This window comes from Argiope bruennichi, chromosome 9, assembly GCF_947563725.1.
Source record: "Argiope bruennichi chromosome 9, qqArgBrue1.1, whole genome shotgun sequence".
NCBI lineage: Eukaryota > Metazoa > Arthropoda > Arachnida > Araneae > Araneidae > Argiope > Argiope bruennichi.
Window position 1 is genome coordinate 40350273 of NC_079159.1, and position 13859 is coordinate 40364131.

General features: G+C 31.7%; 1 protein-coding gene across 1 annotated transcript in view; it reads right to left on the bottom strand.

The window, feature by feature from the left end:
- Positions 1 to 413: 413 nt before the first annotated feature.
- LOC129984931 (uncharacterized) overlaps positions 414 to 13859 on the bottom strand; it is a 39404-nt gene continuing 25958 nt past the window's right edge. Inside the window, exons 14-21 of the mRNA XM_056094878.1 lie at positions 12202 to 12462; positions 11510 to 11682; positions 9436 to 9599; positions 7800 to 7957; positions 7629 to 7707; positions 5800 to 5953; positions 1531 to 3631; positions 414 to 1434 (exon numbers count right to left, since the gene is read on the bottom strand). Of these exons, the coding sequence (XP_055950853.1) occupies positions 1151 to 1434; positions 1531 to 3631; positions 5800 to 5953; positions 7629 to 7707; positions 7800 to 7957; positions 9436 to 9599; positions 11510 to 11682; positions 12202 to 12462 (3374 nt within the window). The 3' untranslated portion in view covers positions 414 to 1150. The remainder of the gene's footprint in view (positions 1435 to 1530; positions 3632 to 5799; positions 5954 to 7628; positions 7708 to 7799; positions 7958 to 9435; positions 9600 to 11509; positions 11683 to 12201; positions 12463 to 13859) is intronic.

The window sequence follows — 13859 nt, forward strand, 5'->3', positions numbered from 1 at the left end:
TGTGAACTGTTGCATTATTGTCAATTAGCTTTGCGAAACACACCTTTAAAATTGAAATCTTATATAGAAAATCATTTATCAAATTGCAATTTTTTTAGTTTAAAATTTTTTTTGTTCCAAATTATATTCACTGAAATTTATTTACAAAATTAAAGTGAATTTTTGGGTAATTGAAAATGATTTTTTAACTTAAGATTACATTTTTCTTTTCTATTATATAATTATTTTAAACTTTCTAGTATTATCCAAAATTATAAATTACTTATAATATAAATTAGATTTTTCAAATAAAATTTTGCGAAACTGCAATTTAAGGTAATTGTAAATGGCTGCAATTAAAAAGTGCTACTAAACACCAAATTAGTAATGAATGCAGAGCTATAAGATAATAGGAGAGAGAATCATTTCTTATATTTTAAAAAAAATAATTTTTGGCTCTTTTTAAAATCTGTTTAAATTAAATTTAGGTACCATATTTCTTATTTCAATTTTGAAAATAATAGTGATACGTTTCACATTTAGATTTACACTTAAATCGTAACTAAAGCATGTATTCCTATGATGCATCTTGATGAACTTTTTCTGAATCATCTTTATATTTCATTGATGAACTCAAAACTTGTTATAAAAACAACAGTCCCCTTTTTAAACTACAAGTAATATTTCTTGAAATTTTGTTTTGAATATTTCACACACACACACACATAAACATCAAATACTTAAAAGAGCACCGTCGGTATAATACACATTTAATCCAGTTTATGTCAGTTTTTTTTTTACTGGATTCAGTGTAACTTTCTTTGAGTTTTATCATGCTTCTTGTCTTATGAGATTTTTCATTCTTGAAAATGTCTCAAGTTCTGAAAATAAGATTGTTCATCATTGTGACGAATGTATAAGTTTTTTTTCTAAGATCCAATTTCTTTTTCTTTTTTTGAGTTTATCATTTTATTTATATCCTCTTTAATATCTATTCTAAATATTGTTCTCTACACCTTTGTCAAATTTTTTTTACATCACAAATGATAACTCTAAATTTCAGCTCTACCCAATTCACAAAAGTGTCCACATTTTTTACCTATCCCATTCTTCCTGAGTTAAAGACTTTTCCAAGATTCTTTTGATTATTATTAACATGGTCTGCATGTTGTTATGTCGTCGAGGTAGAACTGACTGGAAAATTTCCATACACATTCCTGAATGTCACATCTGGGCTGCTGTATGTAACATTAGGGTTTGTTGGATTTGGCGGGTAGTGGACAGGATGAGCTGTTGTCATGGCTTTTCTTCTCCTGTTTTTCCTGTGCCACCTGTATCCTACAATTGCTCCGGCAACTACTCCAAGATAAACAAGAGTAACTGAGACTGCTGTTGCAATAACTGTTGCTTTGGAAGTGCAAACTTTATCCTCATCAACAGTTTCTGGCCTTGGAGCTGAAAAAGAAAATATAGATTGTTAGTTAAATTTAGCTTTAAAATCTTTTTTTAGTAACTGTCCTATTTAAAAGGTAGACAGATTTAATGACTTACTGTTTATGATATTGTGTCTTTGAAGACCTCTGTTGAACTGTGTTGGTGGTCTCCATTGTTGTTTAGGTTTTTGATTTGCAGAATTTTGACTTTTTCCATCTTCACCCACTAATATGGCTAAAGACAAAGGAACCTCTTCAGGAACGGACTTTTGTGTAGTAGCGATAACTTCACTTGGCCTAAATTGCGGCTGAGATGCATAAAAATTATTTCTTCCTGGTACAGAATTTGTATTGCTTGGTCTTGATGGATTATTCCTCCACGTTTCGTCATTTCTTTGAGGATTTTGTCCAGAAGGAGATGGCTGGGGATATGGTTGTCTCTGCATTTGTGTATCATCAGGTCTGTTAAAGCCTCGTGGTGGAGATCTAGTAATTGTTGGAGAATTATTGCTCCACATATTTGATTCAATATTTATTGGTGGTGGAACCGTTGGCATACTGTTACCTCTGTTATGATTATTATTCCACGGCTGTGGATTGCTTGGCTGGTTTGGTATTTCTGCCGGTCTTGGCTGAGAAATTGGTCTGTTATAATCATATCGGTTTGGAGGGTATGGATTTCTATCCTGAGGATTCGGAATTTCAATAGGTCTTGGTTGATTGTTTGTTGGTCTCCCTTGAGGATAATTAGGATGCCTGTCATGTCTTTGACTTGGGTGGTCTAAGATCTCTAGAGGCCTTTGAATTTGAACACCTGTGGATTGCTGTCCTTGCATACCCCAAGTATTTACATTTGTGTTTATCTCCCGAGGCCTGTTTTGAAAATTTGGAGATGTTGTAACAACTCTAGGTTGTCTGTTGTCCATATCTTGTGAATTATAAATGTTATAAGGTGGAACCACAGGCTTTTGCTGATGAGGTGGATCTCTATTTTTGTTTCCGTCCCAAGTTCCAGGAATTTCATGTATTTCAATAGGATGAGATTGTAAAGGAGGGTAAACAGGGTGATGTCCTGGTATGGAATCAGTACCTTGTGGTGAAGGAGCATTCCATTTTCTTGATGGATCAACATTGTCTACTAATCTTTGTGGATTGAGTGGTAATGGATGGATTTTATCAGTGTTCGTTGGATGGAGAGTATCGTGTCCTCTATTTCTGTCTGGATTTCTGTCCAAATCTGGCATTCGATTATTTTGTTGAGAATATGGATTTCTGTTTGCTGAAAAGGGATCCTTCCTTGAAATAGATGACCATCTGTCACTTCCATAGAAAGGACGATTTGGATTTTGATATGCTGGCACTGGAGTATGAGCATCATCAAGTGTTTTGATATCTGGTCTAGCGAAATTAATTCTTTTATCTAAATTGCCTCGACGTTCGGTTTCGTTATTATTGAATGCCAAATAACTTATTGTTTGTGGCTGAATATGTGATGGAATTGGAGTAGTGTAAAGATTGGTATTATTATCTTCGTTGTGAATGAAGGCAAATTTTCTGTTGAAAATTGAAGATCGATGAGGATTATCAGTTTTTTCCTTCCCTTTTATTTTTAAATTTGCGGTATCAGATTTAGTGGTAATTCGGTTTTCAAATCCTTTTGTATTCGTTGAATCAGTTAGGGTTTCTGTGGACTCCGGTACAGGAGTCATCGATACAGTTTCTTGAGACAAATATGATTCTTTAGTAGTGCTTTTATCTGCAGGAGCTTCAGTTCCAGATTTTGATTGTGCTGAAATTCCCGAAAAAGTGTAAGTTTCGGTAGCTTTTTCTTTTATTCTATGGGATTCAGTTTCGAATTCTAATTCTGTGAGAGTTTCTCCCGAATTTGTAGGTGGATTATCACTTGAGAAATGACTTCCAGTTTTTCCTTCAGATTTAAGTTGATGGGTTGAATCAGAAAATGTTCCATAGACTGTCGTAGAAAAAACTGTTGTAGTTTCAGTGCTGCCATCATTATTTTGCATAGGGTCATCAGCTGCAGGAAGGATCATCGATTGTGATTCTTCTTGAACAACTGCCCGAATAGTGTCATAGTTATCATGATCAAAGTACACGTCTTCATCATCCAAAAGTGAAAAGTTTGTTCTGTTGTCAAATGGAATATTCTTCAGGTCCCTCTTTTTTCTTCCGTAAGAATGCCCTTTGCTACCACAACGAACCTATTAAATGAAAGCGATGTAGCTATATACATAATTTATAAATACGAAGCATTGTATTTTATTTCCATTTCAATCACCAATTTGATTTTTTTAGTTAGTGGAAACTTCATTCCAAAATATACTAAAATGTAAACATATGTAATTTTTACATATTGTGTGGATTAGTTTCTCTTCATTGAATAATAAATAAATGAGTTTAGATTTTTTTTAAGTATGTTTTTGCTCGCATGAATTTGGGATTATAATACTGGAATCCACCTAATTTTGAAAACAGAAAATAACAGTATTATTATTTTAGGAGTAATATTAACTTTTTTTTTCTCCTTTCGTTGGTTGAACTGGAGAATAATCCTTAAACCAACTTGAACGTTTTGTAATTTCAATATATTTCCTAAATTCATATTTTTGTTTATTTGCATCAGAATATAATTACTCTATTCTACTTCAGATTGAAATTACTTAAAAAGTGTTTTATTATTTTATTAAAAATTATTTTTATTTTGAAAATCTAATTACTAAGTAAAATTATTTTTAAAATTTATTTTATCAGCAGAATAGAAAAATTTCCTACATTTATTAAACAATCAGACTATCACTTATAGCAAAAAGTGCCATATTTCTGTTGTGTTATTATATTTTAAAGATTGATCGATTCTTTAATTATGTTGTATGCCTTATATGATAAGCTTAATAGTTTCATTTGATTTCCATACTGAAAATATAAATTAAGAAAACAACATATTTTCTATAAAGTACATTAGAAGTATATATATGTGGGAAGAACGCGGGAGGGAGGGGGGGGGAGAGGAGATTGGAAAAGGGAAAGCGAAAAGTAGCACTAAAACTTTTTAAGAATCTGCTGTAGAGAAGTGTGAGACAACATACTAGATGTACTAATTTAACTGTTGCATACTTAATTATGGAAAAGCATTATTTTTTTTTGTATCCCCATTCAAAGAACTTTTATAATTTATGAATTTCATCTAGTTTTAAACTGCACCCCCATGAAAAAGTGTGCTAAATTCAGAGTTTTGAATTCAAACTTGAAGATCTACATCTAGATTTTGCGATGGAGGGTACCGAAATCCAAAATATCACGTTGCAAGTTACATTACAGCCATTCTTACAGACTTCAGCGTCCATTTGGGGCCGTACTTAACGTCCTTTTGGGGCTATAACCCAAAAGGGCATTCTCGGGCTCGTTACTGATCGAAATTAATTAGGTCTTTAGTCATCACTTTCTGTGACGCCTCTGTGACTTGTTACGGCGAATGAGCCCCCCCCCCCCCCCAGTCTCGAGGTCAGGATGACGCGGTTAGTCTTACCTCCTACCTCCGAAGAGATCAGTCATCTTCCTTACAACCCAACAAGAGCCGAGAAACTTTCCACTCGGGGTCAGCCCTGACAAATCAATTCAAACCGGGCACCCCTCGAATGGATGGCAATGAAGCCAAACTATCCTTTTTGCTAAGCAAATCACAAAAGATTCGAACGAAATTTCGAATTCTTTTACCTCTCCCTATGTGCTAACAGGTCCAGGGAGGAGTTGCTGCCTTATATTATTTCGGAGTTAAAATTAAACTCTTCTTCTCAGGGGGAAGGGGGTGACCGACCCAAGAGCTGGAAGTCTTCCTTTTTGTTTTAGGCCACATGAAGGTTCTGCTCACCTGAGGTAGGTAGAGGCTCGACAAATGTATATTACACAACACATTCACTCCTTCCCATGTAGTAGCTACATCCACTATTTGGGATGATATGTTTTAAAACTGGAAAAGTGGTGATCTCTTTCACAATTAATTATTTTTTCAATTTGGTTCTTTAAATTGATTTTTAATTATGAAAAAAATGTACCGAGTTGACTCTTAGTATCTAAAATAGCTAATGGGATTTGAATGAAGGACTCGATATATTTTCAATGAAGACTTATTTAATGAATCCTGACCATTTTGAAAAATGTTTTTGTGGTTAGAAGACTAAAAAACAGAATTCAAATTCATTTTTCATATATTTGGCTATATTATTTTAAAGTTCTTCCTCAGCAATTTTTTCCGAAAATTAATTGATTGTAAGTTTTCTAGCGAATGAATTTAAAGATCATTTATTTCTGATTAATTCACGCTGGTCACCTTATTTAAATTAAATGAATGAATAATGAGTTAAATATTTACCTGTTCGCATTTTTCTTGGCAAAACCGAATCTGAACCTCGAAATTCACCATTCCAGATGAAGGGAATCTGAAAGCCTTGAAAGTTGATATTAGCGACTTATGATCGGTCGGATCTAATTGCAAAGCTGGAAATATTGTAGCATCAGTTGGGCAGCTGAAAATAAAAATGGATTTTAAGGTTCCAGATTATAAAGATATCATCATTGCTTTTTATTTTTTCGTATATGTTATATAGAGGAAGTATTGTAATTATTAAAAAAAATCAAAATCGAGATTTTAACGAATTTCCAAGGTTTAAATCTCCCTGAGTTGACACGTATCCAGAAGATCTTTACATCAAATTTGTAGATTTCTATCAAATTTTGAGCAAAATCTGTTTGTCTAGATATTCGAATATAATTTAACATGATAATTACAAAACCAAGTGAGCTATAAAGATGATATTCGATAAACCGAATTAACATCCATAATCTAGACACCTTTCAATTTTTTAGTCAAGTCCAACAAGAGATTGAGGTTTTGTTGGCGGTACTTTCAGAAAAATGTAGATGCGATAGTTCAAAAACGCAATGGCATTGATATATTAAATTTTTTATTGAATTTTTTGGCTACAAGTGTTGTTTTGTGTCAAATTTTTGTTTCAATAAGTCGGGAAAAACGCATCCAACACACAAATTCGATTTCCGGATACCGCATGCTAGGGATTAATCACCAAACAACTTTCCAAAGATCCGCGATAGATCCAGTAAAAAGGTTAAATTCACACCAAAGCTTATTATTTCGTAACTATTGTACGCCAGTTCCATGCAAGAATATGCGAGAAAGTTTTTGGGAAATCACTCCAATCAAATCTGTTCTCTTGTCATTAATAATATCTGATATTTTACTAATCTTCTTTTTTTTTCTTATGATCAGTATCTCTGAAATATTTTCTCAAAAGTTTACTGGATAACAATTTTTACTCATAGCTTTTAATTTGGAAATAATCTAGGTAACAAATAAATATGTTCATCATTAATCGCATCAAACTAGAAGTATTGTGCCATTTTAACCCATTCGAAATGAACAATTCATTAAGTATAATGCGTTCAGACCAGGTAAACCTTGATTTATCAGACATCGAAATTATTCTGTTTAATGGAAGAAGCACTATCTGTTTTTTAAAACTGTATTCTATACACTGTATAATCTGCATTTCCTGTAGTGGTTCGCTGCGATGGATTTTATAAAACAGTTTCTTCAATCTTTATGCAGTAAATGTAAACTTTTATTTTTCTTTTGAAGGTAAGAGAAAAACCCCCCTTATTTTTGTTTGTCTAAATATTATTATCCAACTGTACTGAGTTGCTTTTTCCTGTGCTAAAAACACGACGATTGTTAAAAAATAATCGTGTGTATTGTTGTGTTAAATGTTGTGATTTTATGATATGCGATGTCGTAGTGAAAGAAACAGATACCCGGAGCATAATATGTTTTTTCACCCTACCCCCACAATCATTATCATTGGTTTAGTAAATATAAGTGGAATCAGGGGGAACGGTATTATTTTTTCACTCCTTCATTAAATTTTATTTTAAAAAATGATGTAAACACATTAATGTTTTGTTCTAATGGTGCCCATAAGGATGGCATCTATCCTCTTCCCTTAGTCTATACGCCACTGGTGGCATCAGCTCCAATTTAGGTTTATTATTAAATCTTATTTACAATTATAAAATACATGTAAATTTCTTATTTTTGTTTGAATATTTTTTTTACAATATACAGTGTCATCTAATTAGCTAATGTATTACGTTTAAAGTACATATTGGCAAAGAAATTATACTCACCCAGAACTGTCTATTAAGAATAATGATTCTCCATTAGTACTTCGAGCGTATAAGTTTCGTGCAAAAATGGCAAATGCACCTAGAATAAGTAGAAAAAGATGTACCAAATGATTATATTTTGGAGACTCGATTTTTTTTTTTCATTGACATAAATCAGATTTTGTTACTCACTGGATGCTTCTCGCAGTTCAATCTTCAACGTCAGTTCTTCTCCTAATCCGACTGCTCTGGCGTCTCGTCCTGTTCGGTCTAGAACTCTCATCGCCACATTGGGTGGAGGAGCCGTATTCGTCACAACAGCAGTTAGTGCAGCTTTATTGTATGTTCTCCTATCATAATTAAAAACTCAGTGATTAATAATCTGAAAATGTTTATGAAAAGATAAAACATTTTTTTAAAGATTATTAAAAAAATTACTCTTTTATCAGGAACTCTTAAAATTTATTATGATTTTCAACGGAGTGAATATTTCCTAAGATTGAATTTATGGACTTATTAATTTTTGGGGCCGCGGTGGCTTCTCGGATTCGGAACCTGATCTAAATCCAAAACTCCGTCATATACATAGGCCTGGTGCACATTAAATTTGATGTGCTCTCCCTAGTGTGTGCGAAAATTAGGAGTGGTGGTGTTAGCCGAGTTGCCTACTTTTCATATTACCGCGATACAATATAATGAAATCCATCCCAAAACAGCTCTTATTTACTTCAAAAACGGGAAGTTAACATAATTAAACTAAACTAACTTATTAATTAAATTCAGTTAATAATCTGAATTAAATTAAGAAACTTATAAAATTGATTAATTTACGTTTTTCTATTAATTATTCACTAGTTATCAAAATTGAAATTCGAAAAATATATATACCAAGCTCATTATATTGAAAAATATACAAAACTTATTATATATCAAAATTGATATTCAAATCTTCTATTCTATTAACGACTCATTAAAGTTCTTTGCAATTTTGTGTATCATGCTATAATCATTATTATTAAATAATAATATTTATTTTAACAATAAAGTTAAATGGATGAGAATATAGGAGTAACTGGGGCTGTAAAAATTGTGCGTTACTTTTTATTGCTTATTTCGGTATTTGTTAGAGTGATAAGTATAGCGTGAAGATGGCTTATTCTGTGGTGGAGGATGTAAGAATTAAGCCTTAAATTACATTAAAATTGAACTAAAAAGTAAGCTACTGTAAATGTTGTTTTTACTTTCTCGTATACGGAATATACAAAAAGAAAGCATTGTACCTATTCTTTAAAAGATTCGAACTCGAAATTTTGACGAATATTTGCGTTTCAGATCTCCCCGAATCCGTAAAACATATTTTTAGAATTTCGTCTGTCTGTTTATGAATAGGATTTCTTCCATTCTCCATATATTTTTCATTTTAACATTTAGTCCTTAGTTGCTTTTTCCTATTTTTATATTTGCTCCATTTACTTACTTCTCTTTCCAATATTTGATTAATACAATTTGTATCTAAATTGTAAAATTTGAGAATTAACTTTGGTTTAAGGTTCGTAATTCAGTTAATTTTTTAAAACTGATTTTTAAGTTTGATTACTATTTTTAAAGATTCTGCTTAATTGTCAGTTCTTTCAGTCTAGAAGCCAACATGGTATTACACGAATTCAGAAGAAAACACGTCTTCTCTTAAATCAGACGTGGTATAAGAAGCATGTTTCGTTAAAGAATATTACTATTTGACAAACATATAATTTGCGTTTTATTACAACAAATAGATTCATACGTAGCGAAAAATAGGATCTATGCGTAAGCAAACAGCATTACTTACGCTACATCCACACCAGCACCGCTTCCGCCTACACCGGGACCTGCCATAGTGTATGTCCGTTCTTGCGTTTCGAAAGAGCACACCACTTTGATGGTCTTGTCGTGATCCGTCATGATGACCGGATGTTGCTGGACCACCACTTCGTTCACGAACTGATCGCTTGTCTGTAGGAAAAGATTTGAAAAGTTGTGAAGGACATTAAAATAGAATGTTTTCGATTATATGAAATTCATGTATAAATTTTAATGACGGGACCAAATTTGTCATTATCATTTAGTGCAGTTTTAGCAGAAAATAATGAAATCTTTTCTTTTTTTTATTTTACCAATTAGCATATCAAATTGAAGTATTAGCACATGCCAAATTGTGGCATTTGATGAAAGAATTTGTAATGTTTTAAAAAAATATATCTTCACAAATTAAAATAAATGATCTAATATAATTTAAAATTGTCCATTTATTTTATATCTAATTTAGGGGGAAAAAAAAGAAGAAGAAGGGAAAAAAAAAAAAAAACGTTACGAGAAGGGAGAGAAAAAAATAATTTAACAATGATATAATAAATGCGTTTTACATGCTTTATTGCGGTGTATAATTTTAAAATAATAAATATTTTGAATAATGGGGATCATTGTCAGTTGTTTATAAATGAACAGTAAATTTGATTGATTGATGGAAATTTTTTTGGAATTTTTAGCTGCTAAAACTATTATAACTTTAAATTACAAAGTATGTTATTTAATGATGAAAGGTTAGAACAAAAAAAATTTGGGTGCACATATTAAATAAGTAGGGTATGTATAACATATTTAAATTAAATATGTTATTAATTAATTACAATAAAAATTTATTGTAATTAATTAATTTTAATTAGTTTTTAGAAACTTATTTTAATTATTACCCAAAAAATCTATGTAAGAAGGTGTGCTTATAATAATCATGTAAAGCCTTTGAAATGTAGATCTCCCATAAGAGCCAATGAAAACATATGTTGCTATTGAGCAACTTTGACAATCAAGTGGTTAATAAATATCAAGAAGTTTTGCATTCCATAGAAATTTTCGGCATTTCTTTTAAATTCCAAAAATTTTATTTCAGATATTTGTTATTTAATTAAAGCTCCTAAAGGACATTAAGTATGATGCAATCCTCCGGTATTTATTTACTCCATGCTACATGCTTAGATACTTGCACTAGTCCGATGCATCTGTTGGAACATATTGCTTGGTATTGAGACATTCTTTCCTGTTAAAATTTGAAACCTTCACCCTTTTAGTACATGATTTATCTTATACTTATTATTATTCTTATACTTGATATTCTTTGATAAGAATAGTCATTCAACATATTATTACTCTTGTGTCAAAAAGACTCCTACCGATTGAATTACTCAATACCGATATAATTCAATTATTAAAATTTTATTGAATTATATCGGTATTGTATATGGAATTACATTGCTGTTACTTATTCAACTTTTTTTTTTTTTTTTTTTTGGCTAGCATTCTATTCTTTATAAGACTTCAGTCCACTAAAACAGGTGGTCTGAACTTAGCAATAAAACCTCATATTTCAAACGCGCTTCTTTGCTTTAATTTCCAGAGTTTTGAACATGCAAAAGCTGCTTGTTGTGAACCTTCTTTTGCCTGTTATAGAGACAAGAGTCACTACAAAATAACGCACAAGAAAAGTATGTAAATTTTGAAGGAAAACATGCCTTCTTTTCCTGTCTCATATTTCAATTTTTTCTAAAATTGGCAATAAAGAAACTGATTATCTCAATTAATTCATTCTTAAATGAAAAAAATTCCGAATATTACATGAAGATATCAACTATTTGTTCATACTTTTTAAGTTCTTATGAAGGTATTTACCCTAATTAACTACTCATACTTAAAATTTTTATTGATCTAAGGGATAGATTTAGAAATAAATAGTTTAAAATAATTTTATTTATATTATCTATTTATTGGATTATGGATTTCAGTCATCGAATATCATTTGTTATTTTTGTTAGGTCATATTCACATTAGTCTTATTGCAATTAAAATTGCCAAGAAACATATCGTCTTACTTCTGCTGTAGTACCACATCTTGCTCCCATTGAAATTGCGAACTGAAGAGAAGTTTGTCCAGTTCCTACCACGAAGCATTGTGATGGGTTTCCTCTGGCATAAACTCGGCCATGAAAAGGGCTGTCGAAGTGAATTGTCAGCAACATGTCTTGCGGATTACACTGGACTGACACTGAAATATAATTCAAGTTAATTCTGAATTCGATATACCAGTAGCATGGACAGAATAAAGTGTCATTTGTCCGAATTAAACCCAAACCAAATTTTTTAAGTTTAAAATATATAAGTTTGAAAATATTTATAGATTACTTTAATATTTGATTTAATAAAATGATTTTATGGATGCTATTACATAAAGAATATTTTTGAAGAACTTTTTTACGCTTTTAAATTTTGTCAGTAACATAATCTATAAAGATTAAAATTAAAGTGAAAAATAAAAAGAGTTCCGATGAAAAAAATTAATTCAGAAATTCGTCGATATTGCAGCAGTCTTACAAAGCTTTAAATTAAATGAATATATAGAAACAATACTGATGTAATTTCAAAATTGTTGTCACGAAATTCTGTTTTTAGATCTTGGGTTTATTTACAGTATTTGACAAGTCGCATAAAACTTTATTCCTCCACCAGGTAAGAAATAAATGAGACGTTTAATTAAAATTAAAAAGCATTCTTTTTAATAACTAACCTTGCTCACAACTGCCCTTCTCACTGTACAGAGAGTTTCTTCGCGGCTGAAGTGCGTTTACGCCTTGTGGTAAGCTGGATATGTCTTCACTGCTCAAAGCGCAGTCTTTTGCTACTATTTCGTAATTAACCGATCGACAAACAAAGCTTCGTTCGGTATCACACTGTCTCTGACAATCTTTTAGGTTGTAAGCTCTGGTGAGCCGATCCAGTTGTGGTAGAAACCGGTCAGGAAATTCTCGGTACTGACATGTAGGTGATTCTATAAAGAAGAAAAAAGTTCTATATCATTAAAAGCCAGAATGAAATAATATATAAAATACATTCTTTACCATCTTATGTAAAATATTTCATTAAAGATATATCTTAAATGAATTGAGAGATATGTTGTTATATACATATTTTTAATGATAATTTATCTTTGTTATTTCAGAAGACTCGATTATAATGATTGCAGATTTCTACGAAAGATTGTTAACAACTTTTAGAATCTGTTTAAATTTAGCCTATGAGCTTTTTTGTAAACATTATTTGTTTTAAGTTATTTTCTGTGTTTTACTTTACCTTTAAAATACTCAGAAATAGTCATTTTTACAATATATTACAGAACAATTCTAATGTTGCAATTTTTTGACAGACCCGTTCTGTAACGAATTGGATTTGGTTTAATTTTGCATAGAAAATTACTGATTTAGGTACATTTTTCAGTAGTGATAACTTTATGGTATTTGGTTTATAATTGCATAACTACCCTTAAATCATTTTTGCTTCTTCTGTGATTCAGTGATCATCTATTCTAAAGGCTGCGTTTGATGAAATAATTGTATAAGTAAAGTCTGAACGCCGTCGTTGAAATAAATTTACTTTCACTAAATTGAGTGTTTTTGATATTTCAATATCACAACCTTACTCTTAATCATTATGAAGTTAAGTGCTTTTTCATGATATTTACGGCGCTCGAATACAAAAGTGTCTGGCACTTTGATTCAACTTTCAGCGTTTATGAATTTGTCTTTATGCTACATAAAGAGATTTCTTTAATAAACCTTTCTTTCCAACATTCAAAAACTATCAGTCATAAAATTGAAATATACAGCGTGTTCATTAATTATTGTCGGGGTTTCCGTACCTCATAACTTTCGAGTAAAAAATATTACGCAAAAACCGATTACCTATTCGTAAATTACAACTCAAAGAATTTTATTAATGCATATTAAAAAGATTAATGAATTTGCACATGGCTGCCCTTCGTGGCTCGTAACATGAATTCGACGAAATTCGATTTCCCTCCAAGTGTTCTTCAGCATTTGTGGGGTAACATTTTGGATCGCAGTAACAATTTTGCTGGAGGGCACAGGGGTCTTGTGCACAATGTTCTTGACAAACCCCCATAGAAAGAAATCCAGCGGTGTTATATCTGGGGATCTCGGATGCCATGGGATTGGTTCACCTTTTCCACACTCTGTCGGGAAAGTTCTCGTCTAAAAAGTCACGTACAATCATGCCCCAATGTGGGGGTGCACCATCCTGTTAAAATATCACATCTGGCTGATGTTGCTGCATCTGAGGAACCGCATACATCTCCAGCATGTCAAGGTATGTCACGGAGTTTATTGTTGTTTCAGCTAAGAAGAAACGTCCAATAACTTCAGTTTGTGG